Source organism: Camelus dromedarius, chromosome 5 (assembly GCF_036321535.1).
Source record: "Camelus dromedarius isolate mCamDro1 chromosome 5, mCamDro1.pat, whole genome shotgun sequence".
NCBI lineage: Eukaryota > Metazoa > Chordata > Mammalia > Artiodactyla > Camelidae > Camelus > Camelus dromedarius.
Window position 1 is genome coordinate 66,077,487 of NC_087440.1, and position 22,383 is coordinate 66,099,869.

Here is a 22,383-nt window from a genome sequence, read left to right on the forward strand (position 1 = left end):
TTCTTGGCATGAAAGGTAACCCCTGTGTCCAAGACTAGAACTTAGGCCATAATATTGTGCAGCTGATATTTTCAACACAAGGGTGAGTATAGGGAGAGTTTGTGTGGTATACTTGTTAATTCACTTGGATTCGGGGCACTCAGCTTATTTAAATGAAAACCTAGGTTTTTTTTTTTTATAGTGTATCTAAAGGCTGTATAGGATAGCCACGAGCTGCTATCGGAGAGGCAATTTTGTCCACCTTTGGGCTTTTTAAATACGGTAACTTGGGGTGGTTTGATGTTTTACCAGTTGACTTTTTTCGCATGTCAACTATTAACTAGGTAATATCAGTGGCTTACCACTTTAATGTTGTAAATAATTGGCCAAATGATGAGCATAAAGACAAGGCCCTTTGAACAAATGGCAGAAACGACTAAGTTATTTTGAAGTGAAAGGACTAAGTTATTTTGAAGTGAGAAGTTCACCTGACTTACGAGATCCAGAATATGGGAAGTTAATGAGTGTGGGTATAATTAATCCTGAGTGAAGTTACAAGATCAAACTTTGTAGGGTGTAGTGTAACCTGTTTTCTATATACAGTTTTCTCTTGAACAACGCAGGTTTGATCTGCATGGGTCTACTTACGTATAGATGTTTTTTCAATACATAGTGCTGTCCTACGCGATCCACAGTTGGTTGAATCTGTGGATGTGGAACCTCAGATATGGAGGGCTGACTATAAATTATAGTTGAGTTTTCAGCAATATGGAGGATTGGTACTTTCAACCCCTGTGTTATTAAGGGGTCACTCTTCCTTCCAGTCCTCTAAGGAAGGTTGGTGTATGATGTATCTTAAGTCCAGGCCTACCTTCCTCACAAAGCTAAATTTATGTTTGTTCTGCCTAACCAAGTCTACTAGCAGATAATCTCAGGTGAATATGAGAGCGGTTTGAACAGACATGTAAATGTGGGTGAAATAGGTGGTAGATCTTTTCATAAACTTATTTTTTTTAACTATAATTTTTAAGAGTGTTAAATTCTGGTGTTGGGAGTACTGGTAATTCTGGACATGTGCCAGACTGATACTCTAAAATTAGTCTCGGTTTTATTTGTACCTTGATCACGTTAAGCGATACGAAAACTGCGGGTAACTAGCCATGGTCAGTTTGCACAAGTGTTCATATTAGTTCTTTAATCTTTCACCTAATGCTTGCTTGTATATAAGCAGTTTGGAAAATGTCTTAATTTCATTGAGGAAAATGAAATTTAAAAATGATAGTTGTTTTTCTTTGAAAATTCTGGTTATTTTTCTTTGTAAACCACTAATTTTGGCAATAGCATGCAGTACTATGGATTTTGAGGGAGCATAATGTGAAAAGCACTGATATCTAATGAACTGATGGGATAGCTTATTAGTGAAATTCTGTTGGTATTTACTTTCCTGGGTTTTCTTTTTTAAAGTTTCCCCTCTCCTTTCTTCAGAGATTGTATTCTCAAAAAGTGTCTTTTCATTTAATTAGTGAGTTTTTGAGTTTGTCTTACCCATTGCTTTTGTGTTTTATCTTGTCTGTACTTCTATACTTGATGTCATGTTCTCAGGAGCTTTAATCTCAGTAATGTCAAAAAGGAAGGAATGGAATCTGAATTTTTAAGGTTAGAAAGGACATCTGAAGTCTACCAATCCTATGGCACTCTGAGCATTTATTTCCCTTTTGGGTCGCAAAGCTTGGAATAGGATTTGAGTATTTGATTTTATTGACTAGTCTGAAAATTGAGTGCTTATTTTATGCCTCTCCAGCACTTTTAGAGATTCAACGGGAAAAGGCAGTTTTGGTTCCTGCCACCATAAGGCTGCCATTGAATGATAAGTCTCTTATTTTTAAAACAAGTATCATGTTCTGTGCTGGGAATAAGTGAGGCTTTTGGGGGTAGACTCTCACGTTGTCCACACAAGGCTTGATGATTCTGATAACTTATGCTGGAAATGCTAGAGGAAGACTCAGACACCACTGGTGGTGGTTCGTCTTTCTGCTGTCTGTAGTTTGCCTCCTTTGCTTTCTGAATTGCCTCTGATGAGAATCCAGATCACTGGGGGAGGCTAGGCTGTTTGAGGGGAGCACTCTCCTTTGTGGGTGCCATTTCCCAGAGCTGTTGGAATGGTTTCTTCAGATGTGTCAACTCTGTAGATCATTTTTGTCTTATCTGTGAAGTTGAAGAGAATCAAAGGTTAGGAAGAACAAAAGAGTAGTTAAAATACTTGTTTGATCTGGGAGATAAAAGAATACTAACTTACCCCTAAGGTGTGCTATGTTTTTTCCCATCTCTTTACCACCTTTCTTCCCATGACTTAACTCAAACAGGAAAGATTTGCTTTTGCCTCAACATCCCTAATGGTAGTACTAGTAACAAAAGTTCTGGGAGTACTAACTTTTCATCAGTTGGAGATGGAGTACACGCAGTACAGTGGGGAGTTGAGTTTATGTAAGCAAAGGTTGACTTGCATTCTGGACGTGCAGGGGTGGGACAGGGAGGAAAGTGGGAAGTCTTCTAGGGAGTTTCCGTACCCCTGTCATTGTGATACTGGGTCTCCCCCTTTTCTTGCCTGCATGGAAGTGGTGAGGCTCTTTGAAGATAGGGGCCACCTTTCCTGTTCTTCCATCTCTGAAGAAGTGTGTAAGGGTCAAAAGCACAAAAACTTTTGTGACAGATTCTTTAACCTGAGTACTGCTGCTTGGACCCAGACAGTACATTAGCTCCAAAGAATTCAGTTGTATGCACTTAGTTTTGCCACAGGAGTCTTCCGAGGTACGTTGGTTTTGAGACCAGAGGTAATGTACTTCTGAAGTATGTTAGATTTTGAGAGCCAGAGACTTACAGTTAGAGGACAGCCCCTTGAGCGCACTGCAGGCCTTTCTAGGACTGAAAGTACAAACCTGGGAACCTTGTATTTTTGTAAGAGGGTAGAAATTTCAATGGGCAACATGTTTCTTGAATTGCTCTCAGAGGAGTTTCAGACTAGGTTCTCCACAGCTTTATTGTAGTTTTGAATCGAAGCTTTAAAATGGTCTGAAGTATGGTCAGTTACTTACTAGTTTCTTTTTGGCTGCTTGATAACCAAGATTGCATCTTTTGATTCTAGGATTTATGAGTTCCACGAGGGTGAGTGGTATCCTTCTAGGATATAAATCAATCTCTAGTGTCTAGAAGAGGTCTTCAAGTTGTCCTCAAGTTCATGGAAAGTATGAGTTAAGTTGAAGGATTTGAGTGGTTAAGATGAACATACTGATGTTTAGAGTTATAAAATACTGAAACATGTTGCCAAGTGAGGTTGAGTTTCCTGCTTTGAAAAAAAAGATACTTGGGATTGATGTCCACTTTGAGGAAGGGACTCTGGGCTTTCTTGAGGTTTGATTATGTCTTGAAGAGAATGAAGTACTTGGAGCATCTTTAGAAAAGAGGTGCTATTGGCTAATCATACTAAACCTAGGCTGTTTTGATAGTTGCTATTAGTAAGCTGATAGTTAAGTTTTCTTATTATGTAACCAGAGTTGGAATCCTCTTATTTTGGATTCTGGGTTATTGGGCTGCAGTGCTTTCATGTTTTCCCTCATAAGGAGTTGCCAGTGGTGCTGGGGCTCTGACCTGGTTCCATGACTTGAGAACCTAGTGTTAACACGGAAACTTTCTGACTTCTTGTGAATAGGGGCTTTTCATATGATGTCTTACAATTGTCTAATATCCAAGACAGTTCTGTCCTATTTCTTCATCCTGGCCTACATGGTCTGCCCAGTTAAAGCAGCCCAAATCACTTCTGTTCCATGAAGCAAATCCCACAGTTGATTCTTTCAGAAAAATGGAGTGTAGTTAATACAGGTGGCCTTGGCTTTTTGGAGTCCTTTCCTACTTGCTTGGTGCTACCTGGTTCCTACTGCCTGTGGGTTATAGCCCCACCCAGAAGGTCCTTGCCAGAGACAGTTGCTGGCAGGATCATGTCCAAAATGGAAGCAGAACTCAAAGGAAAATAGTTCAATACTCACCTTTGGAAGATTTGATTTTCTCGTAACACCGAAAGATGGCAATGAGGAGAAGACCTTCTCCAACCTGGAAAATCATGTAGAGGAGAGGAAAGAAGAAAAGTGGTCCAATGACTTCAGGCGGAAAGGTCACGTTGAGGATGGTGGAGCACAGTTGAACATTTTGGCATCCAGTCTCCATGCTGACAGTGCGACTGCACCTGTGTAGGTTAAAACAACCCGTATGCTCTCAAGGGACATGAGGGAACAAATTCACTTGCTCATCTCCTTTCTCCAGATGCCTTGAGACAGATAACCCAAAACAGGAAGATGGAAATGAGTCACATGTGTGGAGTGCACAAGATTTCAAGAAAAGTCAAGTTAACCCATTCTTGAATCACCAATCCAGCCTTGGGGAAGATGGTGACTAGTAGGTTCATGTCGAGTTTTTTTGAGAGAATTTTTGAGTAGCTTGGAAACGTACAATGTGTCACTTGTGGGATTACCAACTTAAATTTTGGAGAAATGTCTGGCTGGTGATGGACAAAAGGAGGATATGAGCCAGAATCAATCATTGTCTCATGTTGGGCTTACATATAGGACAATTAAAATTTCAACATACAATAGAAGATTGACTAAAGTGTCTGGGAACCTTGTCCCATGGTCAAGTTTCTGGTTTGGACATCCTTTTTAAAGCCAAAACATGGTTTAAAAAAAAAAGCTTAATTCTGTTATCTTTGGAACACATTCACTTGGTTTTGCTTTCCATTTTATGAATTGAAAAATGAGATGTTTGTTTACATTTAGTGAAAACAACATTTGAGTCACTGAATTGCAATTAGTGTATTAAAATAGTTCTTCACTAAAAGGAAATCCCGAGAGCCACCTCAGCACCTACATTATAAAGGAGACTGCTGTGACAGCACTTGATGCTCTGGCCATTTGTTATGACCCGTATCACTCTGTCTTCACAAAAATTGGTGTGGTCATTGGCAGCCTTTTGACTCTACTGTATCACCATGTGTTACATCCTATAGTAGTTTGTTCTGTATTAAATTAGCATAGTTTTAAAAATGATAATTATTTTTAAATTGTATTTTAAAAACAATTATTTTAGGGGTTGTTATGGGAGGCTAGAGTGCTGTTATGCCCACACAGAGAAAGAGGGCTTCTAGATTCATGGATAAATATTGGTCTATGCATAAATAATGGTCTATGATGGCTGAAAATAGGAAAAGTCCCAAAATGTGCAACTACTTTGTACAGAAAGAGTGCCTGATGTTCCCACACCAGCCTCTCAAGCTGACTTCCCCTAAAGTAGCAGCTGTGTGAATTGGATTAGGCTGTAGCAGAGGTCTACAACTCTTGTCAGCTCTGCCACTTAGCGGAGTCACCACCCAGTGATGTCATGTCAAGACTGAAACCTAGACAGAAAAAGAGGAAAGTGAGTAAGGGAGATTATCAGTGCTTGCCTTGAAGACCTGGAGCTACTCCAGTACTATTTGCTACCAAGGAGTTGGACAGGAGGTGGAATCTAGGCTCTGGAAGGAACACTTTGCCATTTAACTGTTGCTCTTTGGATGATTAGATGCCTTTGGTCTTTGGACTTTGTTTCTGAATTTGTCATGATTCAGTACCTTCCCTCCCCAATATTTCTCATGGTCGACAGTTCCTTGTTCAGTTGATGCATTTGAACATACTGCTTGGTAAATGCCTTCCCCAGATCTTGGATCTTCTTACCCTTCCTGAGAGACAAGGATGAGCATGAAGCCCATGGGTCCAGTGGGACCTAAAATAACACATACCGTCCATTGAGGCAGGAAAGGATAGAGAGAATGTAGCCCAGCAGGAAGCCGATGAAAGGCAGCAGGGCGGAGGTGGCCAGCAGGTGTGGCTCCATGACAAACAAGATGCTCTTGCCCACATTGAGGCCAGAGAGCACTGCGACAGCCACACTGCACAGGAGTATGAGGATCATCCCTGTCTGAATGAGAACAAGAGAAAAAAGGCAGTTAGAAGGATAGGGAAGAGCGGAGGGTTGGGGAAGCACTGGTGGATATTGGGGTTGGAAAACATTTTAATTAAAAAAATACTTTTAAGTGGAAGGTAATATGAAAGACCTTTGTGTTTCATCTTTCTGGGTTTCTTATCTGTAGCTAGGGTGCTTCCTGGAGGGCGTAGATCTGATTAACACTTGAAGGCTCAGCCGAGCACAGCTTCTGATTGACATCTCTGGGTACCAGATTCTCAGTGTAGTAGTGTGGCTCTGAAGCATTAGACTGTTCAGTCCTCCCACACTGAAGATAGTGTAAATGAAATTTCTCTTTCAAAAGTCTCTGAAGCCCATATACTGCCATCGCTCCAAATATTTTGGAGCTCACTCGAAGTTATTCTTAGAACTGTCATACTTGTCTTAAAACACTTCCACTGCAGGTAGGGACTTCATCCATTTTAGGATGAATTTGACTTCAGGAACTTGCCAAGAGTCATTTGAAACAAAGCTGGTAAACAAAGCAGGTAATGAAGTCAGGTAAGGTGGTTTTAGATCCACAGTGATGTATAACTTGTTAAGGGATGAGCCTGCTTTCTTGAGTGATCTGCAAATTGGGTATAAAGAAGTTCCTTAAAAAGGAGTTTCAAGGAGGTCCACTCGGCCTCCAGTAAGTGCTGGGGAAGGAACTTCCACTGGGAACGATGGTATGTTTTAATTTGTTTTATTTTAAAATGTATAATTTTATAGTTGGATCTCACATACCACTTAAAGTTTTAAATAGGCAGATTCATGATGAAATTAGAATGAAAATTTTCAGTGTATAACAAAGATGCAGGCTTTCAAAGTGTGCTTACATGTCTCTGCATTTTAGAGAATGACACACTCTAACTGGTAAAATATATGTGTAAATTTAAGGCTCTGTCCCACTTACCTTCTGAGTGAAGGAATATATAACAAACTTCTTGAACTTATCCTGTTGTTTATAATGGTTATATGTGTTGGTTCAGTTTCTAGTTCACTCACACATGTGGCTTTTTATATTATTTCCTGACACCATTTTTAAAAAATTATGGTAAAATATGTATAACACAAAAGGACATCACCTGTACTGCTAGTGGTCCTGTCCCAGAGTGGGAAGGAATCTTGGCAGAGCTCATCAGTAACCACATGCTTCAAGTTTTATTGAAAGACTATTAACTGATGAGCTTCTTAGTTTGCCCTTGCGTTTTGAGTTGATTTCTCCTTTTGGAGTTTGTTCTTTGGATTTGTCTTCTGCCTAATGACCAATTTTTTCCCCCACGAAGAGTGTAATGGGGAACGTAGTGGGTGTTGGGCTATAGGAATTGTCCATGAATCTAAAAAGCCCTCTTTCTCTGTGTGGGCATCACTCTCATCTCCTCACTCTAATTCTCCCACCCTTGGGACCTATAGAGTGGTTGTGAGCACAGATACTGGTGTGACCCACGTGTGAAAGCTGGCTCAGTTCAGTTGATCTTAAGGTGTGTAAACTTTAGTGAATCACTCAACCTCTCGGAGTGATGTTGACAGCAAGGACCTGGCATATAAGAACCACCGACTAAACTGTAGCTCCTATTATTACTCATAGGGAAAGGAGGGGAACTTAACATTACAAAGTGTCCTGTCACTCTCAGTCCTTCCATTTGTGGAAATCTCACGACCACAACCTCCTGCTAAGCAGAGAGATCATAGGTGGTTGCTTCTGCATAGGTCACCATGTTTTCTACCACCTGCACTGCCCTGTCATCGCTGATTGAAGCTGTGATGAGTGTCCATTCGTGGGTAGCCAGTCCAGCTTGCCAGTGACCCAGGAGATGACCTGGCCCAAACTCTTCCACAAAGGTGGCCTACATAGGAAGGTGATTGACCCAACTAGTCAGATCCTCTCGTTTAGGGAGTTTGCAGAATTATAGAGAGGGAAATGGGAACAGAGGAGAAAGACATAGATGCCCAGGAGCAGCAGAAGTTGTGAGATAAAGGAGAGTCAGGTCAGTTCAGTAGCAGCAGGTATGGGAAAAGCATAGGTGGAGTGGTTGAGTCATGTGTTCGGGCAGAATCCTTATTAGAGTGGTGGGTGGCTTATGGAAAGAGTGGCTCCTAGACCATGGTGTGCTCAGATTCACCAACCTTCTCACCACGGAGGTTTGAATAAGCCCTCATGGGTAAGTTAAAGAATTAACTTGAATTGCCTTTTCCAAATGGGGCTCCCCTGAGATTATCTTAGCATGTCTAAATGGGACCTCCCACTAGGGGGTGCAACTGGTCAAGCAGAGTTTGAGCAGATACCTTCTGCCAGAGCTAGTTATCAGAAATTAGATCATTTTGATTTGAAAATCTCTAGGAGGGTTAAGTGTGCGAAGAGACTGGGACAACTGCTCATTTTTTCAGCTTGTAACTCACTATATTTTATGAAACGGGACAATGAAAGATGAGCATAGTCCTCAAAGACCTATAAAAGCAGAAGAAACTTCAGCCTTTGCATCTTGACCACTTGCTTTTCTCTGCATCTTCACAGGAGTGACTCCTGTTTGGGAGTATTTTATAAACAGAGCTCTTGATTGTCCGCTTGTCTAACCCTGGAGGTTTGGCCAGCAGCAAAGTGGGTCCAAGGTGCTGGCCCCTGTCTTTCCAGCCCAAGCATATCTCAGCCCCTTTAATGTTCTCTGGGGTATTTTGGTTCCTTTTTTTTTGCTGTGAAATTGAACAGTGGATGTGTAACACAACAGGGACAGGAGACTGAGTCCTTGGGCCTTAGTTATTCTATCTATAAAATGGGAATAAGGCAGGAGACTGAAAATCTTGAAGGCCTTTCTTTTCTAGCTTTAAGATTTGAGAATCTTTTTGCATCCTCAGAAGAACATTTTTAAAGTTTATTCTAAGGTAAGGAGACATATTCTTTTATCAGTTGTACTTGGGGTTCTATATAAAGTGGAAGAGGGCAGAGTTGGCATTAAGTGATTATCAGTGTTCACTTCACATTTTTGTGTTCTGTGATTTTTTTTTTTTATTCCTATCCCCCTACAAACTATCTTGAATAAGTGAAATGATGGACAAACATTTCTGGTTTTTTGTTTTTCTGCTAAAGTGTGGGTAAGATGGGACTTGCCCTTTATTCCTTTGTTTATTCTCAGGTGTTAGCTGTGCGGGCACTGCAATAGGTGTTGAGAATTCAGTGTGAAGACACAGTCTTAGGATCTTGCTTTTTGAGGAACTTGCAGGTAGGTGGGGAATAAAAACGCATGGGTATTTATAATACAGCATGATAAATGCTACAAGGGTGTTGAGTGCTATGGGAGCAAGTAGGACAAGCATCCTACCCAGGCTCGTGGGTTAAGGAAATCTTCCTAGAGCAGGTGCTAATTGTGTGGAGACTTGAAGGATGAGTAAGAATGAGTCCAGTGAAAGGTGATGAGTGAGGTGGGATTGAGAAGGGAATCTTCCAGGCAGAGGGAGGAGAATGCACAAAGAGCTGACACTGGAGAGGTCAGTTGAGACCAAATCAAGAAAGGCCTGAGAGTAAGGAACCAATGAGGGGCTTTACGGAGTGGAGTGACATGTGAGTTTGTTCTTTCCAATCTTGACTTAAAACTGGCCCAGGGAGCCAGGTTAGAAGGCTGTTTGAGTTGTCTAGTACGAGAGGAGAGTGGCCTGAATGAAGACAGTGGACACAGAGATGGAGAGACTTCGATGGATCCAAGCAAATGAAGGCAGAATGGACAATTATTAGTGTGGGGTGCAAGGAGAGAGGATGTGGAGAATGACTTTCCAGTTTCTGGCTCAGGCAGTTGGGCACAGTGAATGCCATTCATTGGGATTGATCACATGGGAGGAGGAGGGTGTTGGGGAGAACAGGCTTGAGGAGAAGATTTTAACTTAAGACATACTGCGTTTTAAATGCCTGAGGCATATTCAGGTAGAAAGGTTTGGCAGTTAATAAATGGATTCTGGAGTCAGGAGAGAGTTGAGGGCTGAAGATACTGTGCTGCAAGTCGTCAGCTTGTAGATGGCTGTTGAGATGGATCAGATCTCATGGTGGAGAGGTCCTGGGCTTAGGGAAGGTTAGTAAGGAAAGCAGAAGGTTTATACTGACTGTAGAGAAGTCACTTTTACCAGAGGAACTCACAAGGGAGTCTGAAAAGAAGTGCCAGAGAGGTGTTAGAAAAGCAGGTGTGCTCAGTCACCGAAGCTGAGGAAGAAGGCTTCTGAGGAGGCAGTGGTCAATCATCCAAAAGTGACTAAAAGAACTGAGAAATGTCCATTGGATTTGGTGAAGGAAGTGGAACAGTGGTCATCAAGATGCTGAGTGGGTGGGAGACCAAGGAGGAGAGGAGGCTAACTGTTGAGGGCCTGGTCACTGGAGAGCAGCCCTGCGGGCAGCGTGGTGGAAGTGGAGGGTGTATGAGAGGAAGTGGGTGGGGGCTGCAGATGTGTCCCAGGAGTGCGGCTGGGAAGGGGAGGAAAGAGAGGTGTTGGCTGGAACAGGAACAGAGTCCAGTGAGAGTTTGATTTTATATATATATATATTTAAATACAGGAGAGATGTGAACCCGTATCAGTGCTGATTATAAAGTCATATGGAGACATTCTAGAAATGAGAACGCAGGGGAGGAGGCTGTTGAAGTAGAGGGCATGATCAACAAAAGGAGATCTCTGAGAAGTAAGGGTGGAGAGAACAGAGGGTGCCACCCCAGAGTGGGGTCGATCAGCCATTTGTCAGGAGGAGGAATGACTTCATGTCTTCCAGCAGGTGCGGAGAGGAGCTGTGGCCATGGTATTAGGACTATGCCAGGACAAGGGCAGAGACGACCTTTAGCAATACTAGTGTGGAAATCAAAAGACTGACTGGCAGCTGCTCTGTCCCAGGCCCAAAGCTACTGCCAAACCTTGGGCTTCCAAGTAGCATGCCTGTAGACCGGCCCAGAGGCATGGATCCAGGGGCAGGGACAAGAACAGGCCCTCAGGAAGACAGGAGGCAGAATTTTTCCTGAGGAAGAGGATTGAGCCTTGGACCCAGGGGATGAATAGTGAGGGGAGATAGGGACTGAGCTCCAAAGTCCCAAGAGTTGGCAGAGGGACCTCTCCAAGAGTCTGTGATTTTTCCAAACGTAAGGCAATGGCGTGATGATGCCCTCACAGCACTCCCCTACACCCTCTGGGCCAACTCCACACTCCTCCCGTCCCATTCCTGAAATGCTACACGTGCACCTACCACCTCTTCCCCTATTCTCTTCCCCTCTGGCTTCTCATCCAGTCAGCCAAGTTTGCCCTTGGTCCCCCTCTGAACAACTCTATTCAGGCTTACCCAAATCCTACCCTCTATTCATGGTCTGGCTCAGGTCCGCCCCTTCCTTCTGTCCTCCAGGGAATGCCTTCCTTGACCACCTGGCCCTCACTAACCTCACCACCTTGCATTCTGACAGTACCTGATTGTCCACTGTGTTGGATCTTGTTTCTCGTGTGTTACTTGACTTTCTGCAAATAAACTGTCTGAGGACTTACTGGATAGCATAAAACTTAGCATCTAGCTGGTACATGATAAAAGTTAAATTTTATTATTAAAAGAGTTGATCATACCTTATAGTTTGCATGGTGGTTTACTTTTTTTTTTTATTCTCCTAACTCTTCAAAAGCATGTACATTACAATCCTATGAAGTCGGTTGTACCAATAGCAGGCTTTTCTTTTCTTTTTAAAACAAGGAAGGAAACTGACACACAAAAAGCCCAAATGACTTGCCTCAAGCCATTCACTGAGGTGATGGTGGTGTTCTTGCTCCCCACCCAGGCCCCCAGATTCTTACCCTGGTGACATAGTGTACATATTGCGGCCGTTTCGCATTGAGGATGATGCCTATGGTGCAAGGAATGAGAATCAGGACCAGTGATATCATAATGCCTCCATAGGGCACCTTGTCCTTCAGGGTCCCATCATAGATGCCTCTGGAGTAAATGTACAGGAGGAGGGGCATCATGCCCAGGCCGCAGAAGGTGGAGCAGGTGGTCATCACAATACTGGGTGGGAGACAGGAAGAGTGGAGAGAGAGAGAGAGTCCATTAATACAGGCGTACCTTGTTTTATTGCACTTGACAGATACTGTTTTTTTTGTTTTTAACAAAGCGAAGGTTTATGGCAGCCCTTCATCAAGCAAGCCTATTGGTGCTATTTTCCCAACAGCATTTGCTCGCTTTGTGTCTCTGTGTCACATTTTGGTAAGTCTCGAAATATCTCAAGCTTTTCACTATTAAGTTTGTTATGATAATTCTTGATCTTTGACTACTGTTGTACTTGTTTCGGGGCATTGCTAATCGCACCCATGTAAGATGGCAAACAAAGGATAGATATTGTGTGTGTTCTGACTGCTCCACTGACCGGCTGTTCCCCTTTCTGTCTCTCTCCTCGGGCCTCCTTGTTCCCTGGGACACAATAGTGTTGAAATCAGGCCAGTGACTAACCCTACAATGGCCTATAAGTGTTCAAGTGAAAGGAAGTCATATGTCTCTCGCTTGAAGTCAAAAGCTAGAAATGATTAAGCTTAGTGAGGAAGGAATGTGGAAAGCCCAGACAGACTCAAAGCTAGGCCTCTTGCACCAAACAGTTAGCAAGGATGTGAACGCAAAGGAAAAGTTCATGAAGGAAATTAAAAGTGCTCCTCCAGTGAACACACAAACAATAAAGCGAAACAGCCTTATTGCTGATATGGAGAGTTTCAGTGCTCTGGATAGAAGATCAAACAGCCACAACATTCCCTTAAGACAAAGCCTAATCTGGAGCGAGGCCCTAACTCTCTTCAAATCTATGAAGGCTGAGAGAGGTGAGGGAGCTGCAGAAAAAAAGTTTGAATCTAGCAGAGGTTGGTTCATGAGGTTTAAGGAAAGAAGTCATCTCCATCACATAAAAGTGCAAGGTGAGGTAGCAAGTGTTGATGTAGAAGCTGCAAGTTATCCAGAAGGTCTGGCTAAGATCATTCATGAAGGGGCTACAGTAAACAGATTTTCAGTGTAGATGAAACAGCCTTCTATTGGAAGAAGGTGCCACCTAGGACTTTTGTAGCTAGAGGGAAGTCAATGCCTCACTTTAAAGCTTCAAAAGGCAGGCTTATTCTTTCATTAGGGGCTAATGCAGCTGGTGACTTGAAGTTGAAGCCAGTGCTCATCCCCAAAATCCTAGGGCCCTTAAGAATTATGCTAAAGCTACTCTGCCTGTGCTCGATAAATGGAACTACAAAGCCTGAATGACAGTACATCTGTTTACTACATGGTTTACTGAATATTTTAAGCTCACTGTTGACACCTACTCAGAAAAGATTACTTTCAAAATATTTCTATTCACTGACTACATGCCTGGTCATCCAAGAGCTTTGATGGAGATATACAATGAGATTTATGTCATTCCATACCCGTTAATACAACATCCATTCTGCAGCCCATGGATCAAGGGGTAATTTTGACTTTTAAGTCTTATTATTTAAGAAATAGATTTTGTAAGGCTATGAGCAAAGTCAATTGAAAACCTTCTGGAACGGATTCATTATTTTAGATGCCATTAAGAATATTCATGATGCATGGAATGAGGTCAAAATATTAACATTAACAGGAATTTGGAAGAAGTTGATTCCAACCCTTATGGATGACTTTGAGCAGTTCAAGCTTTCAGTAGAAGAAGTAACTGCAGATGTGGTGGAAAAGAAGCAAGAGAACAAGACGTGGAGCCTGAAGATGGAACTGAATTAATGCAGTCTATGATGCAACTTGAGTGGATGAGGTTTTTTTTTTAATTTTTAAAATTTTTAATTAAAAACATTTATAGAGGTACTGGGAATTGAACCCATGACCTTGCACATGCTAAGCACACACTTTATCACTGAGCTACACCCCCACCCCAAGGAGCTGTTTCTTATGGATGAGTAAAGGAAGTGGTTTCTTGAGATGGAATCTACTCCTGGTGAAGATGCTGTAAAGATTGTTGAAATGACAACAAAGCATTTAGCATATTACATAAACTTAGTTGATAAAGCAGTGACAGGGTTTGAGAGGATTGACTCCAATTTTGAAAGAAGTCTTACCGTGGGTAAAATGCTATTAAATAGCAAAATCACTCATGAAAGGAAGAGTTAACTGATGGAAGCAAACTTCATTTGTCCTATTTTAAGAACTTGCCACAGCTATCCCAGCCTTTAGCAGTCATCACCCTGATCAGTCACCAGCCACCAACACTGAGGCAAAACCCTGTACCAGCAAAAATATTACAACTTGGGGAAGGCTCAGATGATGGTTAGAATTTTTTTTTTAGCAATGAGGTATTTTTAAATTAAGGTATGTAAGTTGCTTTTTAAAATGTAATGCTATTGCACACTTAATAGACTAGAGTGTTGTTTAAACATAGCTTTTATATGCACTGGGAAACCATAACATTTGTGTGACTTGCTTTATTGTGACATTCTACTTTTTTGCCATGGTCTGGAACTTGCAAGTACTCCAAGGTGTGCCTACACAGCTATTCTTGAGTGCCTGCTATGTTTCAGGTATTATGCTAAGAACCTTACATTCTTTATGTAAGGAATACTTTATTTCTTTTTCCCAGTAGTCTTAGGAGGTAAGCATACTGTCTCCTTTTTCGTAATGAGCAAGCTGGGGACTTGAAGAGTTAAGACTTGCCCAGGATCACACAGGTAGGAAGGCTGAGGCAGGATTTGAACCCAGGTCTGTACACCTGCTTCAGTCCCTGTGTGCTGCATTGTGGAAGGAGTCATGCTGGTCTCCTCTGTAACTGAGCTCTCTATTCTTGCCATCTATACTTGCTCTCTATACTTGCCATATGCAGAGCCCGTTTTGAAGAAAGCTGTGTGATCCAATCACTTTGACTGTAGCCCATTGGATCATAGAATAACACCTGATCTACCGTTGCTAAGTGCCTGCCTTAGAGCCCAGGGGATGGCTGGACATAGTGGGTCTGTCTAACTAAGATAATAGGGATTAAGTGCATCAAGAGCAGTTTTTCTCTTGGGGATTTTGAACGTAGACAGTGACGGAAATACTTGGTCTTTGAGAGTGGGTAGCATGGGAGGGATGGTCAGGCAAAAGTCAAAAAAACATGCAAAGAAAAAGTAAACAGAGATCACGATTAGAAGGACTGTAAAATATAGCAGCAAAGGAGTAGAAACAGAATAACTGAAGGGCCACAATGCTAGAACAGTAGAGAAGGCAGCAATAGTTACCCACTGTTGAGTAAGTGACAAGATAGCCTGGTCATCAGACCTGTTTTGTATTTGTATTTGTATCCTGAAATGTTTATGTTTAGGAAAAGAAGAAAGACTAAAAATTAATGAGCTAAGCATTTTCCTCAAGAATTGGAAAGAGAAAAACAAAATAAACCCAATGAAATTAGGAGAAAGAACATATTAAAGATGAGAGAAAAACTTTAAAAATGTTAAAAATTAGTTGAGAGAATTGGTTAAACCAAGAGCAAGTTTTTGCAAAGTCCAATAAAATAGACACTTCTGGCAAGACTAACCAAGAAAAAGAGAAGACACAAACTGATGTTATTAGGAGAGAAAAAGGAAACAATCTCAGATAAAATAAAGATTTTAGAGAGCCATGCAAGAAACCAAGTACAGCTTTATACTTTGTCTATTCAGATTGAGTGGACAGTTTCCTGGGAAATATGTCTACAAAAACTGACTCAATATGAAGGTGAAAACCTGAATCAACTTAGAATGACTAAGACATTTAAGAAGCAGTTTGAAACCTAGCATTCAAACGTCGTATGACGTATATGCTTTTACAGTAGAGTTCTACTAAACATCAAAGTACAGTAAAATAGTCACAATATTATATGGAGAGTTAAAAAAGGGAAACATGCCCCAAATTATTGTATATAAATAGTATAATTTTAGAATCAAAGTTGGAAAATGACACTGAGAAAGGAAAATTAGGGGCCAGTCTCACTTATGAACATAGAAGCAAAAGTCGTAAAGTATTATGAATCTAGCCATGCCTTTACAAAATAATACAGTGAACAAGATGGGTTTATCCCAGCAATGTAAAAATAGTTTAACTTTAGTCAATTTAGTGATATATATCACTGTAGTATCAGAATTTTAAAAATTAGTAGTGATCATTTCATAGATGCAGAAAAGTGTCCTTCAACAAAATCCAGTGTTCATGCACGATAAAAACGAGCACACTAGCAACAGAATGGAAATTCCTTAACCTGAAAAGGGTTATCTGTAAAAAATCTAAGAGGAATGAGTAAATCTAATGGTAAATATAGTAAGGATACCTGTTATCATCACCTCTGCTGTAAATTACATAGGTCTTTGCTGGCATAGCAAGACAAGAACTAGAAAACACACATCGCTGGGAAAGGAAGTTACTAAACTTTCATTGTATGCCAATGATAGGACTGTCCACAGAGGAAACCCAAGTGAATTTCCATTATAACTGGAAAGTAAGAGAATCCATAAAATTATGAATACAATAGCAATACAAAAAAAAAATCGAGTCCTGGTAAGCTATGAAAAATAATTAGCAGATGAATTTTTTTAAAAAGATACCATTTACAATATTTACGAAAACTATAAAATATTTAGTAATAAATCTAAAAGAGATATGTAAGATATTCATGGAAGAAATAAAACTTCACAGAAAGGGATAAAACAAAGTCTAAATAAAATCTATACCATTTTCATGGAAGGGAGGACTCAGTATTTATTATAAAGATGAACTCTGAATTTATCTATAAATTTAGTGCAAATTTAACCACAATTCCAGAAATATTTTTTGTAGACTTGAGAGTTAATCCAGAAATTCAAGTGAAAGAGTGAAGGGCCAAGAACAGTTAAGATGGTTTTCAAGAACAAGGTAGAGAGACTTACCTTTCAGATATCAAGATTTATGATAAAGTTGTAATTAAGAAAATATAATATTGGTGCAAGGAGAGCCACATAGAGCAATAGAAGGGAGATCCCAGACACCAACCCATGCGTATCTGTGAGTTTGATCAAGAGAGATGGCATTACAGATTGTTCGAGGAAAATTCACTCAGTGGTCCTGGGGATTTTCCCTATTCATATAGAAAACATAAAATTAGATCACAGTATACATAATAATACATTCTAGGTTGATTTGAAGATCTCCATGTGAAAAGCAAAACTTTAAAACTTTTCAGAGAAAAGATAGGGGAATATCTTTACAATCTTGAGGCTGTACAGCGTTTCTTAAACCCCCAAAACTTGAACTGTCAAGGAAAAACATTGGCAAACTGGTTAAATTAATATAAGCACTCTGTTTTATAAAATATCATTATCAAAATGTAAAGATAAGCCCCAAACTGAGTAGACCATTGCAACATATAAAAACAACAAATAACTACGAACTAATTTGAAAAACCACAACGTTCCCATTGGAAAATAGGCAAAGGGCATTATTTTCAGAAGAGGATGCCCAAATGGCCAACAACATTTGAAAAGATGCTAGATCTCCCATGAAATGAAATTTTAAAGCACTCTGACTCATTTCATTCTCACCAGATGACAAAAATTTAGAAGTCTGACAATTCCGAATACAGATGAAGACACGGAGAAACAGGAATCCTCATACACTGCCCCAGGATGTGTGAAGTGGAACAACGACTTTGGAGACTTTTTTGTTGAAGATGTGTGAAGCTCAAGACCCAGCAGTCCTGCTTTCGTTATATATGCCCTCATGTGAGCACAGGGAGGGGGATGCACAAGACTTCCATGGCGCAAGCCACGAAAGCCACATAAACGTCTGACAATAGGAGAATGAAAGGATAAATGCAAGCAAACTGCGCCGCAGTTCAACTGCATGAAGAAGCTCTTTACATATCTGTATTTCAAAAAAGCAAGCTGTCAAATGATATGGGCAGTATGAGACCATTTACATAAAATTTAAAAGCATGCAAATGGAACTGTGTATCTTGTTTAGGGATATATTTGCATGTAGTAATAGTATAAAAGCCTGGGAGGTACTCCCTGTGGGTTCGGTAGAGGGGCATGAGATTGGGAAGGGCACACAGCGGGCTCCAGTGCTAGCTATTGATCTCTTTCCGAGAAGAAAAGCCACACAACTTGTGTGCTTGTTTTGTTGTCCTTGAGCAGAGGAGTCATGCTTGCTTTGGCTTGGCGTGCTGGGAGCCTTGGAGTTTGCTCTGGACCTGGTGTGCCTCACGCACAGGGATGAGTGGGAGCTGTGCTCCCAGACCTGCCGGTACCAGCTCCGAAGGTCCTAACTTGCTAGTAGCATCTGTGACTGTCATGATTCTCAGTCACCCTGAAGGACAGGAATGGGAGGTGACTGTTCTGTAGTAATGTTGTGGACCCAGTAATGTGCTGCCTCTCAGGGGTCCAGGGGCGGGGAGAAAGGAGTGCATTTGGTTTTTTATCTATCCTTCCTGCTTAAGTTCCCAGGGCACTGCATACAGCCTGTTTTTGGACATCTGTCCACCCTGTTTGAAGGACAGGTTTTGAGTCCCTGTCAATAGAGGCACTGGAGGCAGAAGATGAGGGAACTGTGAGGGGCCCCGTCAGAGTCTCTGGTGAAATGGGAAACTTCTGTGAACCCGAGTGGCTTCTGTCTCATCCTGCTCAGTCATCCTGTGTCAGTGGGGAGAGCTGAGGGAATCCTTGGGTTGTGTCCAAGTCTGTTGTCACCACAACCATTGGCTCTGGTCTCCGCTGTGAGCTGGGTGAATCTGAGGGGCAGCAGAGGTGGTCAAAGGGGCGCAGCTCTCTCTGGCACTCTCCCTTCTGTCCTCAATGGGGGCACTTTCTTTTGCCTGTGGGTCACCCGCATTTTTTGGAACATGTCTAGCAGCATCCTTGAGGATGGAGCTGCTGTTTCTGGCCGCCTATGAGAGGTCCACCTGGTGGCCAAGCCTCCTGGGACGTGCCCGCCCACCCACCTTGATGTCAGCTCCCCCAGACTCACTCAGCTGTGAGGCAGAATGATGGGGAAGGGAGAGCCCAGTATTGGCTCCAGACATGGCTTTCCCGCATGTTCTGTAAAGCCTCTGGCAAATCTCTGGACTTCAGCTTCCTCCCGTGTAATGTGGAATCAGTGTCTTAACATTCTTTTCTCCTCTAGATGGGAAATAGTGTAGTGTTGTGCTTAAAGGCAGGTCCTGTGCTGTTTGGCTTGCACAGTGTTTTACAAATTTTGAATAAGTTGCCAATACTTAAAAATGTGGAGATTTCACATAAAAAGGGAGATTCTGTCTTCTCCTGAAAAGCAGGAAGCTGAGCTGGTGGTGAGTCCCTGCTCCCACAACCCCCATGGCAGAGATGCTCAGCATTTGCCCTGTGTAGGGGGGCCCACATCTCCAAGGCCGGTGGTCAGCCTCCAGCCACTTAGTTTGTTCGAGTGCGCACCTGACCCTGAAGATATTTGAGTAAAAGCACAGGCTTTGGAGCTCCCAGACCTGGGATGAATGTATTAACCTCTCTAAGGCTCAGTTTCCTCATCTCTAGAGTGGGTCTCTTTGCGGCACCCCCCGCCCCACGGGAAGACACCATGTAAAGTGCATGGCTCAGCACCTTGCTGTCTCATGGCCCGCATCATTATGATTATTGCAATACATGTAACAAGTTGTCCCAGGTGAGTTCAAATTGGAATTCGAAGTCTGGCAGCATGTGATGTAGAGGGTGAGAGTCACACTCGGCCAGTGGGCTCTGAGGCTTGGTTTCACGTGCTTGGGAGGCTGGGCCGTGGGAAGGGGCTTTATGGCCCAAGGTGGCCGTCCCAGCAGAGGATTATCTCTCGTGGGGCCTGGGTGGAAGTGATAGTTGGCAGGTGCCCAGGCAAGGAGGCTGAGCAGGAGAGCATGAAGGTTGCATTCCTGAGTCACCGCAGGCCTGGGTGGAGGCAGAGCCTCATAAGTGCATGTGTTACTAACAGACCTCGTTAGCACCCGCTGGCTCAGGAGGCTGGGACATACGCTTACGCACACCTGGGGACTCCCTCATTGTCCTTTACGCTGCCCTACCCTGCTCTGCTGCTTCCACAGAGCCACAAAGCCCCAGGGTGCCTCTTTCCTGACCTGCAGCCTTTCTACATCACAATTAAGATACAGTCTGGGTTTCCTGGGACACAAGCTATGATGGGCCTTGTCTGCAGACCAGATCAAGACTGAGGCGAGGGCTTGCTTTGCAGCAGGAAAGGTTTGGATTGGATAGAGGAGTTTCCTCACAGTGAGGTGGCTGAACACTGGGCATGTCCCCATGGGAGACTGTTCAAGCCCAGCTCCTTGTTTGTGCCTCCCCCTCCATCCACCACCTCAGTGAGGGTTGAATCACAGAGTCCAGAGCTACTCAAACAGCAGGTCCAGGTAACCCCCAATGATCACTTAGCATCACCAGGAAGGGGGGTTCCTTACTTGGCTGATTTCCTTGGTAACATTCAGCCAGGGGCAGGGTACGGACAGACATGAGCAGGTGGACTGTGAATTCACTGCCCTGCCCAGCATGGAAGAGTGTCTCCACCTGGCACTGAAGCAGAGGAGACTTGCTTGAGATGGAGGCTTCGATAAAAGCAAGAGTCTTTGTGCTGGGAAGTTCCCTTCGGCCGGCACGGGCTGCTGCTGCAGCTGGAGCAGGTCTGAAATGGCCTCACCCTGGGAGGCATTCCAGACCAGAGTCCCGCCTGTTTGGAAGGACAGGCAGCCAACTGGCCCTGCAGGAGCGAGCCCTAGCTGAGTTTTGCTGTAATGCTTTGGGTGCAGGGGTGCTGCTGTTTCTCCCACTACCACTTTGGCTGAGGTGAGGTCTGTCATGACCTGGGGCCCTGGTCTGCAGCTGGGAAATTCTAGGATCTACCTGGCTGTGTCTTTGTGTGGAAGTGTTTCTGTATCTGATGAGTGGATGGGGGAAGTTAGGAGAGGACGTGCCTGGATAGTTAAGAGGGTCTTTGGAAATTCTTACCTTGCTTGCTCTGCAGGAATTGGAGGTGCTTTCTAGTTCTAAGCTACCTTGATCTTCCTAGAGATCTTTGGAACTATTCTATACTTCCTTTCAGAACTCTGGCCTCACAGCAGACAACTTGCCCACCATGGTAAGTAGGCGAAAGTGCTCCAGAGGTCCCTTTGGTTTAAATCATTACAGTATTCCTTCAAGACAATCCTTATGCCCCACTCAAGACAGCTCTGCGAGTAGGGGGCTCTCCAGAATGCCCCTGGACCAGATGGGCCCCTTTGGCCTGGTCCTTGAACCAAGAGGTACCCCAACTCCTGCCCTCAGCCCAGCATAAGCTCTTGACAATAAAGCCCCCCACCTCCTGTCCTAGCACCCGCCCCGCCCCCACTCCCTCCCTCTCCTAGCTTTAGCCCAGCTCTAAGCCTTGGTTGCAATCTTCCACGCAGTCACTGACCGCAGGCTGCTCCCTCCTCACCCTCCAGTACCTGAGGTTCATGTCCCCCTTCATGGCCAGACTGAAGACGTTGGAGAGGTTACCCCCGGGCGAGCAGCCACAGATCAGGATGGCCAGTGCCTCGATGTTGTTCAGCCGGAAGAGCTTGCCCAGTGAAAAGGCAGTGAGGGGCATGATGCCGTACTGCGCCACCAGGGCGATGGCCAGCCCCTTAGGCTTCCAGAAGTGCTCCTTGATCTTGCTGAACTCCATGGTGCAGCCTAGCGAGAGCATGATGATCAACAGCATGAACACCAGGATGACGCTCAGCGCCCGGTCGGTGGGCCGCTTGCCGAAGTTGGGTGGGAGGCTGAAGTTGAACGGGACCGACTCGTTGAGGACCTCCATCCTCCTGTGCGGCAGTGCTGGAAGGAAGGCTGAGGACCCAGCACACCCCTCGCTCGCCTGCTGACTCCCTGCCCTGCCCAGCCCTTGCTGGCTGTCTTCCTCTGTCACCTCCCAGGACAGGGAACTTCAGGGTAAATTGTAGATCTGAGCAAATAGAAGGGTTATGCAACTGGCTGTGCTTTTTCTGTGGCTTCGGCCCCAAAAAGAAGAGATCCCTGAGCCTTATCTGCTGGGCTGTCCCTGCTGCTCCTGAACTCCTTGGCCTCTGCTGCCTTCCTGGTGCCACTCACACCCCTCCCTCATCTCCTGGCTGCTTCTGGGACGAGAGGGCTTATATCTCTCCTCCACCCCCCACTGAGCATGCCCACAGGCATTCTGCTCCTGGGGGCCAATCCAGATCCAGCTCCTCCTGTTCTCTGCTCAGTCCCTGAGGCCTCAGTTTCTCATTTAGGAGAAGGTGCCCAACCCAAGCCAAGATGACCACCTCCATCTGCCCCCAAGCCCACGGGACTGACAAGAGTGAGTTTTACCTTTCCTTTGTAGATCTAGGGGGCATATCCCAGGGGGTCGTGGGATAGGGTTGGTGCAGGTAAGTTGCTGGCATCTAGGAG

The 22,383-nt window shown here is 43.6% G+C and overlaps 1 protein-coding gene across 1 annotated transcript; it reads right to left on the reverse strand.

The window, feature by feature from the left end:
* Positions 1 to 1,886: 1,886 nt before the first annotated feature.
* Positions 1,887 to 22,080, reverse strand: SLC10A1 (solute carrier family 10 member 1). Its single transcript, XM_010976588.3, has 5 exons — positions 21,417 to 22,080; positions 11,806 to 12,016; positions 5,801 to 5,979; positions 4,020 to 4,216; positions 1,887 to 2,184 (listed from the first exon to the last, which is right to left on the reverse strand). Exons 1-5 carry the CDS (start codon positions 21,770 to 21,772, stop codon positions 2,081 to 2,083), a joined length of 1,047 nt encoding a protein of 348 aa, XP_010974890.1. The 5' UTR covers positions 21,773 to 22,080; the 3' UTR covers positions 1,887 to 2,080.
* Between the last annotated feature and the right edge of the window lie 303 nt (positions 22,081 to 22,383).